General features: G+C 38.9%; 2 protein-coding genes across 4 annotated transcripts in view; one reads left to right on the forward strand and one right to left on the reverse strand.

The window, feature by feature from the left end:
* FRRS1 (ferric chelate reductase 1) overlaps positions 1-6,716 on the reverse strand; it is a 30,333-nt gene extending 23,617 nt beyond the window's left edge. The window contains exon 1 of the mRNA XM_075424990.1: positions 6,658-6,716. The gene's annotated coding sequence lies outside the window, so the exon portion shown is untranslated. The remainder of the gene's footprint in view (positions 1-6,657) is intronic.
* An 807-nt stretch (positions 6,717-7,523) lies between these two features.
* AGL (amylo-alpha-1,6-glucosidase and 4-alpha-glucanotransferase) overlaps positions 7,524-21,742 on the forward strand; it is a 40,407-nt gene continuing 26,188 nt past the window's right edge. Inside the window, exons 1-11 of one of the 3 annotated variants that reach the window (XM_075424993.1) lie at positions 7,524-7,812; positions 8,230-8,379; positions 10,890-11,100; positions 12,051-12,217; positions 12,670-12,873; positions 17,324-17,505; positions 17,739-17,850; positions 18,158-18,278; positions 18,465-18,567; positions 18,658-18,755; positions 19,324-19,463. In XM_075424993.1, the coding sequence (XP_075281108.1) occupies positions 8,298-8,379; positions 10,890-11,100; positions 12,051-12,217; positions 12,670-12,873; positions 17,324-17,505; positions 17,739-17,850; positions 18,158-18,278; positions 18,465-18,567; positions 18,658-18,755; positions 19,324-19,463 (1,420 nt within the window). In that variant the 5' untranslated portion in view covers positions 7,524-7,812; positions 8,230-8,297. Of the gene's footprint in view, positions 7,813-7,994; positions 8,133-8,229; positions 8,380-10,889; positions 11,101-12,050; positions 12,218-12,669; positions 12,874-17,323; positions 17,506-17,738; positions 17,851-18,157; positions 18,279-18,464; positions 18,568-18,657; positions 18,756-19,323; positions 19,464-21,742 lie in introns of those variants that run through there. The other 2 variants (XM_075424995.1, XM_075424992.1) reach the window with 2 other exon arrangements.

A 21,742-nucleotide genomic window follows, 5' to 3' on the forward strand; every position in this document is an offset into this window, starting at 1 on the left:
TACATGCAGGAGACTGGTCTTCCTATGAAGGTATCACCTATATTTACTCACCTCCCTCTTGTGTATCCTACACTTACAAGACTAGACTTCAACATTTTTCAAGCTTTTCAGTGTTATCGCCTTAGCGAAAAATGTATTAGGGAAATAATAACAATAATATTATCTTAGATAGGAAGAATTTTTCCTAGCAAAGCAATTTGCATATGTTTTTTTTTTTTTGCCAAAGAGAGGGGAATGTTGAGGCATTGAAACAATCCTGACCACATGAAAGGAAATAAATGACGATAAAAATCACAATGTAGGATGAGGTATTTTTCTCCATAATTAAATATTTTCCCTTGAGCTTTGGCACTGTTTCATACTTCTCTATTTTACCAGCTTACTTACTGTTAACCTACAAATAAGATAAATGTATTCCACTGCCCTCCAGAAATACCCTTTCTATGCATGCTTCTCTTTGGTCTTTATTTCTCTCTACATTTTCCACTTACACAGCCTTTCTCAGTCCTTTCTACTTTCACTATTTTTAATTTTTTGTATGTCACACACAAAAATTCACACTTGGAAACGTATTTATACGAAAACACTTGCTCACCTAGAGATGAAAGCAAAACGCATTTTACGGCTTTCAGTCAATTACACTAACTAGCCACCTGGTGGCATTAGCCACCAAGTAAAATAAGGCTTTTCACTTTACACAGAAATTTCTTCTTGTATCTCTCTTTGACACATCAACAGCTGAAGTACGCGCACAATAACTTTCTGCGAAAATGTGTATCGAGTTTGACTTAAAGTCAATTTAAAAAAAAACAAAACAACTTACTTTCTTATATGAAATGAAAGAATAAAGTTTGGTTCCCTGATACCAACTTGAGCCAGGTCAGTATACTTGCTATGATACAACGACAACCAAGCCACTTTTCTGAAAGACTCTCCACTTTATTCAGCACACAGCACAATTAAATCAACGGATAAAGGACTGCAGTAAAAATCATTTTACCCACTTCAAGAGCTGTGGGCCATCGCCATCTGATGCACACTACTGGAGTTCTAGCTGACAGAAGTACTGAATTGTTAACTTCATTGAGTTTTCTGTTTTTCACCATTTCTGTGGTGCTTTTTCAAATTGTTAATTTTATTATATCAGCGAGCTGTGATGAGATCCTATTATTCAATTTCACGGGGAGCAAAGAGCTTGCTGGCAAAAGCATTGACCTGTAAGTGCTTCAGTTTAAGACACTTCAGACGTGATTGAACGAGTCATAATGTGAAACCACAAGATTAATTGAAATCCTGTACAATGTTCTTCCACACACTGATCAGTTTCTTTGCCAGCCGATCTCAATTCACCTCTGCCCCACAGCTTTTTTCTTCTTTTCTTTCACTCAGCCTAGAAACTAATTTTCCCACTCCTTCTCACTTGACCTCAGAGGTCCTTTCACAGACAACCCTTTTCCAGCATTTCACCTTTTCACCTTAAAAACACATTCTTTGTTCAGACAAAAGAATTTGTTCCTGGTATGTCTGTGGGTTTTGTGGCTGCTCTTGAGTTCAAGCACAAGCAATCGTTCTGTAGGGATGATGGTGGACAATGCTGTTAATTGTAGCAACATGATAGTACGTGCCCAGTATCTCCGTGCGGGAACCATCTGGTGATGTCCAAGTATGCTCAGCAGGAATGTTTGCAGGGATTTTAGCTCTTACTTTTGCAAGTCTCAGCTAAATGCTTGCAGAGACTTTCAAAAGCTTATAAACTGGTCAGGCTATAACAGAGCTGGTAAAAGACATATCCAACATAGGAGAGGTGTGAGAAGAATAAGAGAGACAAGACTGTTTCGTGCTAGTTTTCAAGTCCTGTAAGCAGCAATCCTCACTCGATGCACAGAGGGGAATATGAAGTGAGGTGAAAGTGACCCAGTCCAGAGATGCTATGGAGAGCTGCCTCCTGCAGAGCCAGGTTAGTACATCGTCTCTGTGCAGGCTGGTACTTCCAAGGAAGTTCCAAACTTTGGGGGAACCTGCTGCACAGCACCTGCAGTGAGCCAACAAATATGTCACTGATATACTTGGAGGCGAAATATCAGTACTGCACTACTGTATGAGACAGTGATTCCTCCAACAATAAGAATCTAGCTGAAACGGAGAACCAGTGGTTTGCACAGAGGTAAGATACTCTAAAAAGCTAGGCAGCAGCAGTTTGCCGGGACATACAGCAGTGATTCCTAGCTCCTGTGAGTTCACATAGGAGCTGCTGTCCACTTATGGGCAAGCTACTTCTGATCAGCAATCCTAAGCTCAAGTTCATGCCCAACCCAAAGATCTGACAATATCAATAAGACAAACATTAAGTAAGGACTTTGAATTTCTGGTAGCTGCATTTGGTGATGGTTCAACTGTAAATGTTGAATTAGGTGCACTGACAGTTATATAGCAAAAGATTTGTCAGTCTGAATTTTAGCATTGTAGCATTCTAGTGCAAACCACTCTTGCATCATCTTCCCTGCTCACGTTGAACTTGGCTGTAGAATGTAAAAATTGGCTGAAAAGAGGCCTGGGACTGAAAGTGATTTGGCAATGAGAAATCAGGAATTTGTTCCAAGGCACGAAGATGAGGAAGAGATGAAAATTATCTTTTAAAACAAATGCTTGCTGTAGTCATACATTTGGTGAAATATTCTCCTTCTGCAATATATTACAGCATGGTAGACTGTTCAAATTACTATGGCTTGAATTCTGTCTGCACTGAAAGATTACAAAGCAGGCCCGCAAACCTCAGTATTAGCTTTCAGATAACCTCAGGTTATGTGGGACTAGTACGTAGTTATTTCTTCGCCTAAAAATCAGATGCAAATCTTGTACAACAGGCACAAGTCCAATCAGTTGTTTACCATTTGAGCTTAAAGAGTCCTCTAGATAAGATTTGATGATTATTATTTTAGTGGACTAGGAAAATATCCATGGTATTATCACTACAGTTTGATACAGTGGGAAGGAGCATCATAAAGAAAATGTAGTGTGCAAGAGACACTCTTAAAATATTTATTTTTAAAGAGGAAACATAAAACTGAAAGAGTAGATCTGCTTGATAAAACCTTACTACAGTTCCTTTAGGAATAGACACACTGAAGTCTTAAATCCCAGCATATCTCACTAGTGTTAAATGGAACAATTTACAGGAAAAGTGCTGGTAGTGATTCACCAAACTGCTGTAATATGTTCTCCTTGTGAAACAAAAATTGGCCCAGTACATGTGAATTTACTTTACACTTAACTAAATTAAATGGGACAAGAATACCATTCAGACACTTAGTCTAAAATTTTGTTTGCCAAGTCACCACATTTGCAGACAATTACTAATACAAAATTGACATGATGCTGCCAGCTAAAGCACAGTCAAATGTATCTTAAGCAATTATATGAAAAGCTACTTTTAACCATAGAAAATTTTATTTGGACCTCTTTAAATATAAATGCATTGAATTTTACAATTCTCTATTAAAAATTAATAGCAGTCTAACTTTATACAGAAGTTCAAGCAGAGAACATTGATTGTTCGACAACCACACAGTAAAAGAATGGCTGAGCTGGGATTAAAAACAAACCAAAAATGTTTCTGCAATCCAAAAATTCACAATGACACCAAGTTCAACTTTCAAAGGTCAAACCAACACTGCCAAGTAACAAGAAGAAGGGGCATTTACATGTTCAGTAAGAACAAGCGGCATAGGCTAGTGTCCTAGCCTCTCCTTCTCATTTCTTACTTATACAGACATTTTTATTCCAGCCTACTATTTATTCCCTGCCCATCAGGCTACTGCAATCTGTTCAGCTACTTAGAAGGGATTTTAAAAAATTAGGCTACAGGTGATTACTTCAATGTTCCGACCAATATTTTCTCTCAATACTAGATTCTAATGTCCAAGGCCATATGCAAATTCCTGCTGGGCACACAATGTGTCTAATAACAGCACTTGTTTTCAGCCACTGCATAGCAAAGATCTAACTCACAGAAAAGACTACCATCTAATCAAATTGCAGAGATACAGTTTTAAAGAAAAGGAGCTTTCTTTCAAAATCAGATTTGCATTTCTGGATGAGATCTTCCTATTAGAAGACAACAGCTAGACAGAAGATTCAACACCTCTGAAGCTCCCTATTGTTTGAAAAATACCACAGTGTTAATTCATAACTTTACAGGTCATGAGTGTGGGGCATTGAGAAAAACTGTGCTATGACTGTAAATTTTATGAAGTCTCATATCTCCAGCATACAGGCCAAAGGAATCTTCTTTTAATTTTAGGTAGATTTCAGTTAAGTTCTCTCTGTTAGTTGGCTTTTAGTGTTGTTATTGGGAGCTATTGTTCTGTTATAAAAAAAAAAAAAAAGTGCTGTCATGTAAAACTCTTAAGTTCCCACACTTTACAGTCATAACCTTTAAAACAGGCACAAGCAATATGACATAAGCATGATTTGACACCTTGTGAACAGGCTCCCCAAAGTGTATTGAGGCCACTGCTAGGGTAAGTGTTCTGTAATACTGTGTTGCAAAACAGAAGGCGGGAAGGGAGAGAGTACTAGGTAGGTGTATGCAAAAGGACTGAAGAATTGTGGTATTAATATATTTAAAAAAGCTGGAAAATTATTTGCTGATAATGACATTGACATAGCGTCCACTCTATTGAAGAAACTATTGATCTTTTCCTGCTGGATTTTATCATACCACACACAAAGAAACTACAAACTGAAGACAAAATGGCACTGTGAAATCCACTGTTTAGATGCCAGTGCAGCAAATGCCATGTGTGATTGCTGTTGGCCATGTCCCATACAATATCCGCAAAGCTAAATGCTAGCACTGTGCATTGATGTTTTGCTAGTGTGGTTCCCATACATAGAAAGCCTGCTCAACTTACGTCTGCTAAATTAATGCAGGCCCAAAGTCTGTATGGGATGTGCCACCATAAGAGGTAGTGTTGATGGAGCAAGGATTAGAGCAGTCTGCTCTGATTTCCTGATTATTCATCAAGGGGCCTGCTATAGTCATTCAGTATCTTTGTAATAGTAATTCTTTTTCATAGTAAATTGAAGGCCAATGAAATTGTACTGCTCTAATTATTAAGTGATTTAATAGTACTTGGGGAACTTTCTTGCTGTATAGTGGACCAAGTCCTTCATTTAGCCTGTGGACTTCTGTTTTAGCTACAGTCACAAATGTTGGTCAAAATAACTGCTTCAGGGTTTGGAATAAGGAGGCTGTACACTATTTTGGTTTCCTAATGCTTTTTGTCTTGAGAAACTTAAAAACCCTTATTCATAAACTTGGATACATTTCAAAGCTTGTCTAAATGCATAGTATACTGGAGATGTGGCAGTGCAAACCTAGTAATTCAAGTAGGGTGAGTTTCCCTGTTAGGGAAAACAAAAAAAGCCACATTTTAAAAACTTAATAGCAGTGGTGAAATTGCCTTCAGTAACACTGTTTTGGATTTTTCTTGCTTTCCACTGGCTCTTCAGCATGCACTTTAGGGTAACTATTTATGCAAAGGACTTGGCTCCATAGGCGTTATCTGCTCTTCCTCTCTTAGAACTGTTCACTGCGTAAGCAGCTCATGAAATTTCTAAATCCCACTCCGTTTGCAGCACGTGACAGGACAATAGCAAGCCTGGAGGAAGAGGCACTTATGCAAGGCTCTGTGGCAGACCAGCTGCAAAGTCATTTCAGGATACTGAAGCCTGCTGAGGACCACAGCAAAGGTCAGGTCCAGATTTCTTTCCATGACATATCTGTTGGTTTTGTTCCTACAGTTCCCATACCTGTTCGAGCTTCTCGTACTTCCCATTCCTATGTTGCATCTTCTTTCCTAGGACATGACCAATTCAGAGAAAACAGCTAGCATATCAGGAAAGCTGGGCTTTGGCTAGGTACAAGTCTGTCAAAGACATCTGTATACAAAGCAGGCAGGCCAGCAAGCTGAGTAAGAAATAAGGGGGCTAGGAAAGACAAGGAAGATGGGAGAATCCTGCTGGAGCCCCAGGAAATACCCATGTAAAAGAATCCACGTTGAAAGTATGAAGTCTGAATCATATCTCAATGAGTCTCACTGAGGTGAATGTTGGGGGAACCGCACAAACACACGGAGGGGCTTTTACTAGGAATTTTCCCCCAGTCTGTCTAGGGACCCTAATATTATCAGGGCACACAAAAGTTGACCTATTCACTTACACCAACATGAAAACCTTTCTCAATAATACACCAAAAAATGTGAACTGTAATGAGGAACAAACCGTTTTCTTAAAATGTTCAGAGGGAGGGGCAGGTGAAGGGGGAAAGAAAAAATAGCTATCAAAAGATAACAGACTCAGTGGGTGGAAGCATTTACATGAATATCAAGGCCTTCAGACTGCCCCTAAATGCACTGTAATTAGATGAACACATTGCAGTAAGACACAGTTATAAGGGTATGTGTGGAATGACTGGAATTAAGTGGTTAAGTCTAATTTGTTTTGCAGACTCCTCCCAATTCTACAAAATATACTACCTTTGAAAAGAAAAAAAATAATAAACTGTGTAACATAGTGACTGTAAATTGAGAAGCACTGTTTGTTTGGTTTTGTTTTTTTTTTTAACATAGTTCTAGGCAGTAAAAATAGACTGACCTTCCAAAGCTGCAAGGCTGACCTTTACAGTGGGGTGCAGTTAATAACTTCGGTGGTGAGAGGCTTGGAGAAACTGTCCCAGGTATTCTGCAATATAAAGCAACTGCAAGGGCTGTCTGGTAACAGTATGCTTCAAAACAAGGGTGCTGGGGTTTGGTGGGTTTTTTTAAAACCACCTTACCTCTTGGTCAAAGACAGACCCCCGGAGCGTGCAGTCTTGTCCACGCACTATATATAGCACTTAAACCCTAGCTGACATCATGTTTTCCCTACCGCGCAGCCTACCAGGAAGGAGCCAGCCGCCTGGCCGCCGTGTGCCCGCGCCGCGGCGGGGGGGGCAGCGGGCTCCTGCCCGCGCCGGCCCCTGAGGCAGCAGGGCCGGAACGCTGAGGAAGCCCTGCGGCGCGGGGTTTCCATCACGGCAAGGAGCGGCTGGGCCCAAAGGCGTCAGCCGGGCTACTTTAGGCAGCCTTTGAAGTCCCATTTTCTTCAGCGGAATGCCCGTTAAATCACACGGAGCTTCAGTTTCAGGTGCCTGAGCCCCCTCGGTGGGCGGCCCCTCGTGCCGCTGCGCACAAGCCGTGTGTAACGGCGCTGGTGGGGGCTATGGCTGTAAATAGGCAGAGGATCAGGTACTACCACGTTGCGCTCCCCGAAAACCCTGGGGTGCTACGGGGCCCGGACTCGCGCAGAGCTCAGCCGGCTCGCAGCCGCAATAACGCCGGGGACGCAGACCGCTCCCGCGACAGCCTCTCCCCTCGGGGCGCGCTGCCCGGGGCCGGGGCGGGGCGAAGGGGGAGAGGCGGAGCAGACCCAGCCTGGTCCGGCCGCCTCGCACCGCCGGCGGGGCGGACCCTGCGCTCTCGCGGGAGCTGCGCCGGCGCCGCCCGTCTCCGTGCGCGGCGGCGGAACCAGTAAAGTTTGTTTCAAAAAGAGCAAAGAAAGGGGAGGAAAACAGCGGTCCCACCGAGTCTGTCGCGGCTGCTGGCGAGCGCAAGAGTGACTGCCTGCCCGGCCAGCCCGGGGCTGCTGCAGCAGCAGGCGAGGGCGGACGGGGCTTACTCCAGTCCCCCGCCCCGGCTCCGCTCGGCCTCGGCAGCCGCTGCCGCCGCCCTCAGCGAGGAGCTGCGCCTCCGCCGCTCTCCGGGCCCGCTCGTGAGTATGGTGGGACGGCTGAGGCGGGCGCCGCTTCCCGCAGAGGCAGGGCGGTGAGAAGGGGCCTGGCGATGACTCCCGGCAGCGCCGGGGCGAGCAGGCAGATTGACAGCTGTCAGGCTCCCCCCCAACGGGGGCGGCTCGGGCTGGGGGCACCTCCGTGCGGCGCTGTGGGACGGGGACTCGCGCTGGGGTGCTGCCGGCAGCGGTCCCGGGCCAGGGGAGGGCTGAGTGCCTCCTGACAGCTCCCTCATACCCTTCTCCCCCCCGCCCTGCCCTGCCGCGCCTCGTCTTCTCTCTCCCCTGGGGCCGGGGAATATGTAAGCGAGGCCGGCGTGAGGCGTTCCCAAACGGCCGCCGTCTTCCCGGGGGTCGCGGCTGACCGGTGGGTTTTTTGTCTGTGTTCCCTCACGGCAGGGCTCGCTTCTGCCTCTCCGTAGTGAGTCTCCTGGCGCGGGAGGAGCGCAGGGTAGACGGCCGCAGCCATGCCGAGCGGTAAGGAGACGCGGCTGCTGCACCTCGGCGAGATGGAGAAGCTGGACAAGACCCTCTTCAGGCTGGAGCAAGGTGGGTCGGCGGCGGCGGGCTGCGGCCTCCCGAACCTCCTCCTCGGCGGGGAGCCTCCAGGGCCGTGCGACATGGAAATGGCTGGGAGCTCACCTCGTTCTTCGGGCAGCGGTGGAAAGGAAGCTCAGCCTGCGGTGGTGGTCTCTTTTTTGTTTGTTTGTTTGTTTTAGTACATTTATCCTTATTTTAATAGGAAACAATTTCTGACATGCATACTTCCACTGCAGAGCTCTGTGGGCTCCAGTTACTGTTCGGTCTGGCTCATAAAACTTTTAAGAGATGAAGGGTATATTGGCTAGGAGCCGTCAGACTTTGTAGGAATGAACTGCAAAGCGTTTTTAGACAGGCCCTGCAGGACAAGTTCTCTTCTTTTGTACTTCAGTGATCAAAAAACACCCTGATAAGTCAAGCTCTCTAGTATTACCTGCAAAGTGTTATGCAACACCCCATCTTTAGTATTATACTTTTGAAATATATCAGCAATACAAACATTTTGATAAGTCTGAGGTAATATTTCAGAACATGGGATCTTTAGCTCTTCCTAAATGTTATATTGCCTGTCAGATTTTCTTACAGCTGTGCTGTGTTAGTATTCTGGCCACATACTGCTAAGAACTTGCAATTATTTCTCTCTGAAAATGTTCTTAAGTCTATTTGCAAAAAAAACAAACCAACAACAGAACAACCAAACCAAACTGAAAAATACCCCACTAATTGATCTACTGTTATGCTGGTCAGCAAATTCAGACTATAAAGCTAAAGCCACTGTCATTTTTTAATGATGCAGCAATTTTTATTACTCATTAAATTTTGTGGGGTTTATTACTTTATGTTACTGATCTAGGAACCTAATAACAAAGTGGTTTAGTAGAGGAGTAAGATCTTGGTTCTTGTGAAAAAGAATTCTTTTCCACTGTATAGATTTCAAAATTTTCTGACAGTTTAATCTAAGAAAATGACAGTAGTGAAGTGCAGAGTTTATCCTAACCTCTATTGTTAACTCATCGTTCCAGTTGTGTAAATTTTGTGGAAGGAGTCACACAGAAGTGCATGGCTATCAGACATTAAAGTGCCTCTGCTGGCAGCAGTCTCTGAGAGGGCATAGCTAATTTTGAGTGCAGCATTCCTGATGTCGGTATAGCTGTTACAGGAAAGGAGATATCAATGGCATATATCCGTGTGCTCTAATTTTAGTGATCCCTGTAATAAAATGTCAGGACAGTACTTGGGATAGTGTACTTAACCTTCCAAAAGTGATTTTTTTCATGTAAGGGGGTTTTTTTTGGCAATAAAATGAGCTTCATTTTGTCTGACAGACATTCATAGGCTAGAACTACTGCTTTACATGGTGTTTTGGTGCAGTGGTGATTATGTTAAGAAGAGAGACTGCGAGCTTGGTGAGACTTGCATTTAAATATGTTCAGACATTGAATTCTGATACAAGAGTCCCCATGATTCTACTTACTAAGCAAGTAGGTTTTTTTCAACTTAAGATACTGGAACTTGCCATTGTTCAGGGATTTTTTTACACTTTATAACTAATTGTCTGTGTGTTAATAACTTTCTCTTTGTACAAATACTCAGGTTTCTTTTACTCCCAATTTTGTAGACTGCTAGGGCTAGGTGTATTACTACAGTTAACTACATGACTGGCAAGTAGTTTAGTGAAACTTGCTGTGCAAGCACTTATATCTATTTCAGTCACTTCAAAGAATCCTGTATTTAGCCATGCACATGATGATGGCCCTCAAACCTGCAAGTGGAAACCTATTCTGAAACCTGTTGACTAAACTGAATGTTTCATATCCAGCTGAACAGACTACAGTATGGTTTTAGGTCCCAATATTTTAACTTAATTTTGTTCTCATTATCATGGATATATTAAGCCTAAATAGTGCTCTTTGCATGTGTGGCCTGCAGCACATATGCAAAACTCTCTTTGATTTGTTGAGCTCTCTGAAAATTTAACAATTTGTTTGTACCTTGTAGAATACACACAAAGAAGTATGATTTTAGAATTAAAAACATAAGGAATTTAGCATTGTATAGTGAACCCTTAGTGGAGAATGAAGAGATTTGAAATACTTTCTATTTCAAAATGTGCTCCTAGTTTTTTTCAGATGTTTTCATGCATCAGCTTAGTATATAGACTTGGTAAACCTAAATACTTAAATACTACGTAAACCAAAATCTGCATTAGTCTGATGATCATGGTGTTTTGCTGTATTTTGTTTTTAAGACTTTTTATATAGGAAAGAGGAACGAATTGGAAAGGACATAAATAGTGCCATATAAGTAAAGGAAAAGAACTATATAAAAAGTGTGCAAATAACAACATTGGGAAAATAGGGAGAGGTGATGATGTAGAAATATACCATTCTGCCAAAATTCTTGGCAAATATGTTGGTGCAGTTGCTTCTTAAAACAATAGCAAATTATGATTTGTAATTACGGAATAGAAATATCTAGTCCTCCTGATAAAGTGATTTTATCTTTTTTTTTTTCTTGAGGTTTTGAACTACAGTTCCGATTGGGCCCAACTCTTCAAGGCAAGCCTGTTACTGTGTACACAAATTATCCAGCTTCTGGAGAAGTATTTGATCGCCACAAGTTCAGGACACTACTGTGGCACAATCCCACAGGTAAAGAAGATGACTCTGACAAATACTGCAAGCTGGATCTCCAAATCTCTGGGTCATACCAGTACTATTTCAGTCTTGGGTAAGTGAAATTCTGTACTTAGAGCCAAATGCGGTCTTTGCTCCCTTGGTCTACATTTTAACCTGAAGAAATCACTCTTAAGAATAAAAACGTTTTTTCCATGCATTTTTCTAGGCAACTATGGGGCCTGTCTGAATTTGCTAATGAAAGACTATAGCTGTGGTGATTGTTTAATACTTTCTGATGCAGAGATACTCTGGAGACTATACGGAACAAAGTTGATCTTCCAACATCTGTGAATGTTGGAAAGTCAAGCCATTTTTAAAAGTTTCTAAAGTCATCAACATTCTAAGTATCTGAATTATTAACATGTGCTTTCTTCATTGACTTTGAAAATTGTTGGTTCGTGTTTTGTTTTGGTTTGTTTTTTCTTTCTAGCACAGAGGTTCTGGCAGTCTTTACTTCATTCTTTACTTCCTCCTTTTTTCAACAGGGCAAGTGCAGAGGAGAATGCCAGTATCTGTTATGATTGTACTCTGGTATTCTGAGTTTCTGGAGGATGGGTCGTTGAATTCCCTCAGAGTTAAAAGGGCATATAGCTCAGGTCTCTTCCAAGGATGATGCTCTAAATAGAGGTCTTTCTTTGTGTAAAAGGTGGGCAGTCATGCTTGCTTTGTTTCTGTCCATGTCCTAAAAGGAGGAACCAGTACCCTGTCTCAGAGAATAACAAAGGTTTCTCACTTCTGCAGAGAGTTTAAAGCTCTATATCCCAACTGTATTCTTGTAAGCATCTGGCATTAAGTCCAGTAGAGAGATGATGCCTAAGAGAAAAATACATCTTTAGTGTTTCCTGTTTTTTTCAGGTGCCCTGCAGTCCTGTTCCCCACCTTCCACCAACCACTGTACTGGGCTACTGTGTTTTTGAAATAGTTGTGCTTGTTGGATTCACTTTCTGAAACTGACTGGTACAGTGTGTGTTTACTATACCAATGAATATTAATTTTTCCTAGAAACGAAAAAAGTGGTGGAGGTTACCTAGTTGTGGATCCTATTTTGCATGTTGGAGCCGATAATCATGTGTTACCTTTGGATTGTGTTACGCTCCAGACATTCCTCGCTAAGTGTCTCGGACCGTTTGATGGATGGGAAGACAGGCTTAAAGTTGCAAAAGAAACAGGTAATGCCAGTACACATGTTAAAAGATACACGTTTTTGTCTAATGATCGAAAAAACAAAGTAACACTGAAGAGCTTCATTGTAAACAGCTCGTTTGTTCTTTATTTTGTAGACTAAATATTTTTTGCTGGATTCAATTTAGTTAACAGATTAAGTCAGTGGAATGATTAAAATATTTGTGGAGGTGCAGAAATTCAGGGATTTCCTGATACGGGAAACCACTTTTGTTTTACTGTTTTGATTTCAGATAGACCTGGAAGTTTGTAGAACTGACAGGGTGATTTTTAAAGCTTGTGTTATGTCGAATTTCAAGGGGAAGATTCAGATTAATTTATACTGGTTATTCCAAACACTAGCTCTAAATACATGTTATAACTGTAACTTATACTTCTTTCAATAGACTTTGACTGAAATTTGTTTTTCTTATTAAATAAGTGGCTTCTTATTACATAGGTTACAACATGATTCATTTTACACCACTGCAGAAGCTTGGACTGTCTAGATCATGTTATTCACTGGCTGATCAGTTAGAAGTAAATCCTGAATTTTCAAGCCATAATAAAAAGTGCACTTGGAGTGATATAGGAGCTCTTGTGGAAAAATTGAAAAATGAATGGAATATGCTTTGCATCACAGATGTAGTCTACAATCATACTGGTATGCTTTTTGTGTGTGTTAATAACCAGACTGGTCTTATAATCACATTTCATTATTTCCCTTATCTTTTCCCCCTTGAACCCATCTTTTAGTAACTGTTCTAAGCAAGTAAGTTGCTGTCTCTCAAATCCAGGCCAATTCTTTACAATTATAACTCGTATGTTGCCATAACAGGTGTAAAAGAATTTAGTATTGTTGCTGAAAAAGTGAATAGAGCCCTTCCCAAAGATAATTAATGAATTGTGTGTGTGTCTGTATTTTTATAATATGCTTATTTTTATGATCTGTGATGTGCAGCTCCCACATAAATGAGTGGAATCTGCATTATGAATTATGAACATAGTTAAAATGAGTACTTTCTTGTTAAACAGGGTATTATTCTTGTAGCTGCCTAAAAGTAACTGCTCTAATTTGGATCTAACACGCAGACAACAAACAGAATAGGAGCAAGAGGCTAGGATTAAGGAGGAAATGTTACAGTTTGGTCTGTGGCGGGGGAAAAAAGATAGCTTTGTGTTTGGAATGGGTGATTTTTAAGTATAGATACACCAGTACTTTGAAGGCTTTACTTACCATAATTGCTTTTCGTAGCTGAAGTTGTCCATTGTGCAGAGAGGAACAGTGGGTTTTCTTGAGTATGATCTGATGAAATTTAAATTATAGTACTTAATGATTCATAAGTTTGATTACTTGGATAATGGGTGTACTTTGATTATATTTACAATACAGTTTTCATCTTATGCTGTAATTCTAAGATCACAATGATTAGCATTCTCATAGCAGAGAGTACAACAAAATGTTACGTACGTCGACCTTACAGTCCTTTGAGGACTTAAAAAAAACCCCAAAAAACTAGCCGCTGATATCTGTAAATTTGAAGCTTTATTTCCTGTACTACTTTGGTGTTGACTGCTGCCAAACATTCTTATCCAATCAGTTTGCAATGCAGTGTGGGCCCTGTTGTTTGCCCTGTTTGTTGAAAAGTTATTAAGTATAGTTATTTGCTGTATGTCTGAGGGAATTAGGCTTTTAAACATTCTCCCAATTTCAGATAAAAATATCTTGCACTTTACCAGCTAGAAGTCCGCTTTCTCTCACATATGCGTGAGATCCTGTCATCTTTTTACTGTGTATATTTGCATACTACCAAGCAGAATGTTTCTATGGACAGAAATATCTAAGTCTAAAACTACTTTAGTATATATTTGAGAAGAAAACTGCTCATGATTACCTGACTACATCTGTAGAAAGACTTTTTCAGGTTACATTCAGAGTTCAAAGTAATCTTCACTGGGATGGATGACTAAACATTTATACTATTGTGAAAGAATGTTTGTGTCTTCTAACAGGATAGAAATATTCAAATGACCATGGTTCAGACTTACATAATTAAGCAAGATATACTTGATAGCTTTGTTTCCTGCTTTCAAAGTTTTAAACTCAAATTTGTTTCGCCTCTTTGTTTTTTTGTAATTAAAACCTCTTGATTTACAACTGACTCCAAACTTTGTTAAATGCTAAAATTAGCATGAGCAGAAAGATACATTGATAAATGTCTGAGTAAGCAATAATGTTGTATATGCCTATGGAGGTCAAATATTTTGGGGGCTTTTGAAATAAGAAAATAGACACATAGTTTTGGGGGTTCTTTCTGCCTGAGTCATGATTAGATGGAAATTTAAATTTACTGGGTTTTGGTGTTTAAATGAACAGTAATTTCTAGTAATTAAATTAGTTCATTCCTGCACATTAGGGTGATTTGATTGTAAAACATGTTTCATAGACCCATTTGAATGTAAAAGACACAAAATGTATAGTCAGTTATTTTGAGCAGATTAAGGATATTTATACATTGTTACTAATTCTGCAGCACATTTGCATTAAAATCTGAAGTTGTCTCACAGTAAATCCTCTAATGCTGGTAATTCTAACAGCTCATGACCTTTCAGCTTACAGAGGTTGTATCTGTTGGTAGTTTCGGCTTTCTAGCTGACACCACTGCATAAAAATGGCAATGTTTCCCGTCTGTTCCTCTTGTAAAGCCAGATAGCTCACTTTCAATATTAAGTGGTTAAGCTAAGGTTTTTGTAAAGGAGAACAAACTGCTTGCACAGTAGAGAAACAATTTTTGATGTTAACATGTCTGTCAGTCTCTAGTGAAAGCCAGCATCTATGGACTGACTTTAAGGTAGATGCTTGTGCTAACGTTAAATATAGATGCATCTTTGCCATGTTAGCAGGAGTATCTTGTAAACCCTGTCTGGTACAGAAACTTGTAAACGCTGTCTGTAACTGGGTAGATGTGCCCTTTTTGGGCTGCCATTTCCTTCAGAGTGTTCAAACCCCCTAAAGTAAGAAATACTGTGTTCGCTAGCATTTATTTTTCACCAAGAGATAGAAAAAGGAGAGTTGTTTTTTTCTTTTCTGAGCTTTCAGTGGCTGTAATAAATCATAAAATAAACTGATATATTTTCTTTGTCTTTCAGAAGAGGCTACTATTATCTAATTGCAATTTGACGCTTGAGTAAATCCTATTTCCAAGCATGTGATGAATCACATTAAACACCACCTTTTCTCAGTATTTTTAAGGGAAGAAAAAAACCCCAGAAGTCTTGGGCAATGAGCATCACCACTAAATATTAAGTTTGTGTTTAATTTAGATAAAAATTAATTAGTCCATTGAAAAATGTGAAGTTATTTTCTTAAATAAGAGTGCATAGACTTTTAGAAATCATTTTCTGTAATTCCTCCTCTTAATGTTTCCATGTTTTTATACTTAAGTGTATTTTCTCCCTAGCTGTAACAAATGTAATATGTAATGTTTTGGGCAAATCTTTTTCTGCAGAATTGGAATTATTTTGGTGTTGTGAATCATTGGAGCTTACCTTCTGATCAGAAAACATCATTCTGTTCTGTACCAGAATTAGTGGAAGGCCTGTTGACCTTTTTTTTTTTTTTCATTATAAGACCTTAGATTTAAATGATGTATTGTCTTTTTAGAATTAATTGTATTTATTTATGAAACTCCTTTTTAGTAAATCATGGTTCTTGCTAGATGAATACAGTAAGCTAGTTTTGCTTTTTGGAGAATTTTTTTTTGCCATTTTTGTAATTGTCTTTAGATGTAGTGTAAGGGTCTATAGAATAGCTGTTCATGCTATACACTGAGTGAGCACACTCTTTTCTTTCCCTTTGACATTTTTATTTGAGCTTCTTTGAACTAGGAAAACTTGTGGTTTAGGTGTTAATTGTTCTGCTAGCATTTTGGACATGTTAATGGCTCTTTCTTCATGTTTCCAATATGCTAATTGGTTATATATTTTTCCTTGTGTGAAGTACCACTACTATTTTTTCTCTGCTTTTCTAAACCAAACGATTAATAAGACGTGTTCTATGAAAAATGATTTTTAAAAGAACTTGTAAACCCTGAGTAATAGTTTTGTTGTTCTTATGCACTCTGTGGTGGTTTTTTGTGTTTTGTTGTTTTGTTCTGGTTTTTTTTTTACACTTTGCATTTCAATTGCAGACATTCATTTAAAAGAATGTATGAAATTTGTTTTCAGTTAAACTGTGTTTTGGACAGTTCCCAAAATGGAAAGAAATTAACTCAAGGATTTTTTCTTTGTTGTCATATGTCCAAAATCAAAAATATCTCTGATATGTATGTATTTACTCATACTGCTGCGTGCACACTACTGTCTATATTAGAAGATTACACCCATTTTTCTAGTGAAGGCTCCTTACCTTCCCTGAATTAATTCTTAATTTCAGCGTATCTTCTGGTGCTTGTTGATTCTGTGGGAGAAGTTTAGAAAATACATATATTAGAGTGTAGTGTTTGATCTGAACTAGTATTCTATTTACATACACCAGACAGTGCTCTCACTTCCTATGTAAGACTCGGTGGCGTTGCTTCCCACCCCTCTGCTTCTTATTATGTGCACAACAGTGTCACAGCTAATTAAAGTCCGTTTAGCTACGTTTTCCATTAATTATTTCTTGGGCAGTGTGTGTATATCATCTGATAGGGTTAAGAATGTTAAGAAAAACAGCCCATCTTAAATCTTGGTTTGGGATGTAGGTTTGGCTTTCAACACATAGAGCACTTCATTTGATGTACTTCCTGCAAACAAAAATGTGATTTTATTTGTGTGTGTGTGTTTTAGAATTGGTGGTACTATTGCATATTTTTATGTAACTAACAAAAAAGTTTCTCTGCAGTCTCTGCAACTGTATTTGTTGCAAGACAGTTGCTATCAGTAATGCACACCTCTTCATAAGACATATTTTTCTGTTGGCATGGAAACTTCAGTTGAAATGTGAACTAACTGTACATGCCATAGTACCTTAACTTCTTGGTGTCAAGACATTTGCACAAAGCAACCAAGTGTTCAGCTTCTGTACTTTTTTTTTTTTTTTTTTTCCCCTCCCTCTCCCTTTCTTGGATAAGCAACTAGCAGTGAATGGCTCAGGATGCATCCAGAATGTGGCTATAACCTTGTAAATTCTCCTCACCTGAAGCCAGCTTGGGTCTTGGATAGAGCTCTGTGGCATGTGACTTGTATGGTGGCTGATGGAAAGTATACTCCTAAAGGGCTCCCTCCCTTGATTGAAAATGATCATCACCTGAATGTAAGTGAATGAGAGCTAAGTATAAGCTAATAAACACCATAAATCACTGAATAAATGTTGAATATTTTTAAGGTAGTGGAAATGCACAAAAAATGGTGTATACTTTGCAGATATATTTAATGAAATAACACTACTCCCCAGTCTTTGTTCTGAACAATTCATTAGAGCACTTAGCTTTTCTTAATTATATTAGTCATCAACATTATTAACTAACATAATTTTTATTTTTACAGTGCATCCGTAAAATAATTTGGGAAGATGTATATCCAAGAATTAAACTATGGGAATTTTTCCAAGTGGATGTTAACAAAGCTGTGCAGCAATTTAAAACTCTTCTAGCTCAAGGTAAAGGAAGGGTACGGTGCTGAAGCACGTGGATTATATATTTATAGTTCAAGAAACTTGTAGGTAAACTTAACAATAAGCTGGAAAACAAATTAATCATATCTTTTCCAATGTGAGAAATCTGTTGTGCTGATTTATGCGTACAAGAATGCTTCGAGGGCTAGTAAAGCCTTTTTGTAGACTTTGCATCCCTCCAAAGCCTTTATCTACCTGTACCTTGCTTATGCTAGAATTATTAAAGTTGTATGTCTTTTAAATGTAATGCCTAGTTTTACTTTATGAATACTCTTTTCTGTCTTGTTCTTAGGCAAAATGAGCACTAAATCTGATCCAAATCACCATCTTCAGATAGTTCAGGACCCTGATTATAGACGATTTGGCTGTACTGTAGATATGAATATAGCATTGGCAACATTCATACCACGCAGGTATTGTATTATTAGTTAGAAGTTAAAATCACAAGTGAAGTTAAATTTGCAAAAACAGACAAATGGAATTGTTTGCAGAGATGGGAAAAATTTAATTTTTCATTTGTTCCTTTTAGTTATATATACTGCATGTTTTAAAAATAAATTATTCTAATTGTTCTCTGCTTTTAATGTTCTTCTGATAAGCAATGGACCAGCTGCCATAGAAGAATGTTGCAACTGGTTTCGCAAGAGGATTGAGGAACTGAATGCTGAACAATACAGACAAACTAATCACCATCAAGAGCAGGTCTTACAATTACTGTGTGTTAATGCAGAATTGTTTTAAATTGCAAATAAATGCACGCATTTCAATAATGGATAATTTAATTACTTCTAGGCTGTCAATTGTCTTGTGGGGACTGTGGTTTATGAACGACTGGCTGGTGATGGTCCCAAGCTGGGTCCTATCAGTAGAAAATATCCTTTAGTTACCAGGTATTTTGTTTGTTTGTTTGGAAACTACTGGAATCTGTGTAGGGAAAATGAGTTGAAAGTTCATTAAAAGTGTGCATTTGTATGTACAGGTGTATGTTTTCTTTCCTATGGGCAAGTACCACTTAGTGAACTGAGTGTCTTTTGTAAGCAACTGTAGTAACTCTTTAATGAACAAATGTGACCATAGAGCATTAAACAATACTCGGAGCACATTGAAGGCTTACATAGTGCGAATTGCTCTTGTAGGTGGAAGAGGGGTGGAACTAGGAAAGCTTACACCTTTCAAGTTTGAGGTAGTTGATGCCACTCATGTATCTGAAGGGCTAGGGCTTTAATCTTACACTACCAGCTGACACCAAGATAGTGGCAACACCTGTCCTTTCTCCTTCAAGGCATGCTATAAAATAGAAAGCTCCCCATCATTTGCAGTGTAGCAGCTGTGTGTTTTTGTATGTCTGTTTTATCTGAGAGTCAGTTCATAGATACTTGAATTTCAAAGACAATTAATTTCAGCTTAGGTTACCTTATGAGGTTGTGGGGTTTTTTTAATTGCCTGTCTATTCCATAGGTATTTTACTTATCCATTCAAAGACCTAACTGTGGAGGAAGAAGAAACTATGATCCATCAGCCAGATAAAGCTTGTTTTTTCATGGCTCATAATGGCTGGGTTATGGGAGATGATCCTCTTAGAAACTTTGCAGAACCAGGTTTGTAAAAGAACTTTGAATCATCTTATAAACATTTTGATATTCTAGCCAAAGCAAAACAATTTTATTGAATCTATTTTTTTCCAGATGTATTCCTATGAGCTGCAGAATAGTAGACAGATATTCATATTATAGCATATTATTTCATATTCGATGTATGCGTCAGCTATAAGAACTGGGATTTGAGGTACAGTTTTGCAAGATTTGCATAGAAAATCACCAACTTTCTGCTACTGAAATGGGGACATTCTGCCTCCCCACTTCTGTCATTGTCTTTGCTTACTTTGTACTTTGTTCCAACACAGCTGTTTGCTGGCATTTCCATAAGACCATGACAGTGTGGCAGAAAACTAATGCTATAAAAAGGTGAATAGTATTTTACTGCGTTAGTGAGCAAAAACTGGATCCTTGAAAGTTCCAGTGAGTGGCAGTCAATAGGTGACCCAGTTAATCCGAAAGAAGTATGTGGATTTCTTGTGAAAGTAACATAGGGTATGAATTCACCATGCAGTAAAATACTGTATTCAGACTTCTTTGGGGACAGTACTGATATCCAATAAAAGCAAGGCTGGCTACTCTTCTTTTCAGAGTACTCATTCACTTTATAAACTGAATCGAACAAAGGCTAGTTTAATTAAAAAACATCTGTCTAAGAGTTAGTTGAGTCTGCTTTAGAAGCTAATCTGATTGGTATTCCAGAGTGATCTGGAGTTAGCAAACAGCTCATTCCTGCAAAATAATCTACAGCCCTTTCACTGCTTTTTATTTGCCTTTTTTTTTTTTTCCCTTGTTCGCAGACATGAAAATAATATGTATTTCAAGAATGTTTTTGTTCAGTTGCCTTTCAGCTAATTTCCCTTTGTTCTGGGCAGACTGTTGTGTTTTTTTCCTTCAGTCAACGGCTTTAGTTCGCATACCTAACTTTTGTTACTGAGTTTTCTCTCTTAATTAGTCTACAGCTTCTTCACTGCTTTATGCTTGTGTTATACCTTTATTTTACGCTACACATTATTTCAACTGACAGTACAGAGTGAAAAGATGATACATAAGATCACAAATACAGGAACTGCAAAACAAATGCAGCTAATTATGTAAATGGCCCTTAAAGATCATGGTGTACATTCAAAGAAAGACAGTTTTTCTGTCCATGTAGCTATGTTGCTGTTAGTAAAGATAAAAGGTAGGCTGTGCTTAAGTGAATGTTTTTGGAAGTAGTGGTGGCCTACAATCCATGCTCTTTATTTACTAGTTGCTTACTCTTGTTTTGTGTCTTTCATTGTGTAGGCTCAATCACTTAGGTGTCTGTAAAGTGAGCCTTAGGAAATTAGTCTGAAATAATCTCTTTGCAGGATTACATTTCAGATGAACAAGTCTCCTGGTCTAATTCAATGTTCAACCACCAAAATAACTGGTGATGGCGTCAGTATAGCCATTCTGGGAGTAGCAGAACGCAATGGAGTAGCTGTCTTACCATCCTGAGTGATGCTGACACTGTTCATGCTTTGATCAGGTTTAGATAAAATGAATGTAAACAGACCTTCAGAAGACTGATGGCTAGAAGATAATTGTATTTCTCTTATGAGATTATTGACAATTCCATATTTGTGCCTTGATATTACATGTTGCATATAGTGTGGGGTTTTGGTGGATTGGTTTGTTTGTTTTTTAAATGATGTTATTGCCATTGTCAAATTCGTGATTTATGTGGGACAGAAGTCACTTTTTTTAGATATGACTTATTTAAGTCTTTGTCACTGTTAAACCTCTGTCAGTATATTCTGTGTGGTAAGTATATTACAGGTGAAATCATATTTAAAGATTTTTTTTATTGCATCAAAAAGAAGGCAAAAAATAGTATATGAAACTAGACTAGATGGAGGATAAATATTTTCATATACACAAAAATTATTTAGGGACTTTGTTCATTTAAGTGACCTACTTGCCTAAGTACTTAGAAAATATGCCTTACATCATCATAGTCTGCTGTTAACAGGAGATAGTCTAAGTTGTGGCTGTGGCATTTATTTATGCTAATGCACTGAGATGCTTTTTTTAATTTGGCCAGTATAAATAATGAACTACCAATTTTGTTCATTTGTTTGCTGGGTCTTTTTTTGTATCAAGTACAGATTTTATACTACTTTGAAGAATTAAAAGGAATTTGATTTCAATCTGAAGAATTATTTCAATATCACTGTAGAAGTTAAATGTTCCCTTGGAGTAGTCTGAAATTATACAACAGAGTAGGATATATAGATTTTGAGTTGAGATGGTTATTG

Source organism: Opisthocomus hoazin, chromosome 6 (genome assembly GCF_030867145.1).
Source record: "Opisthocomus hoazin isolate bOpiHoa1 chromosome 6, bOpiHoa1.hap1, whole genome shotgun sequence".
Classification (NCBI taxonomy): Eukaryota; Metazoa; Chordata; class Aves; order Opisthocomiformes; family Opisthocomidae; genus Opisthocomus; species Opisthocomus hoazin.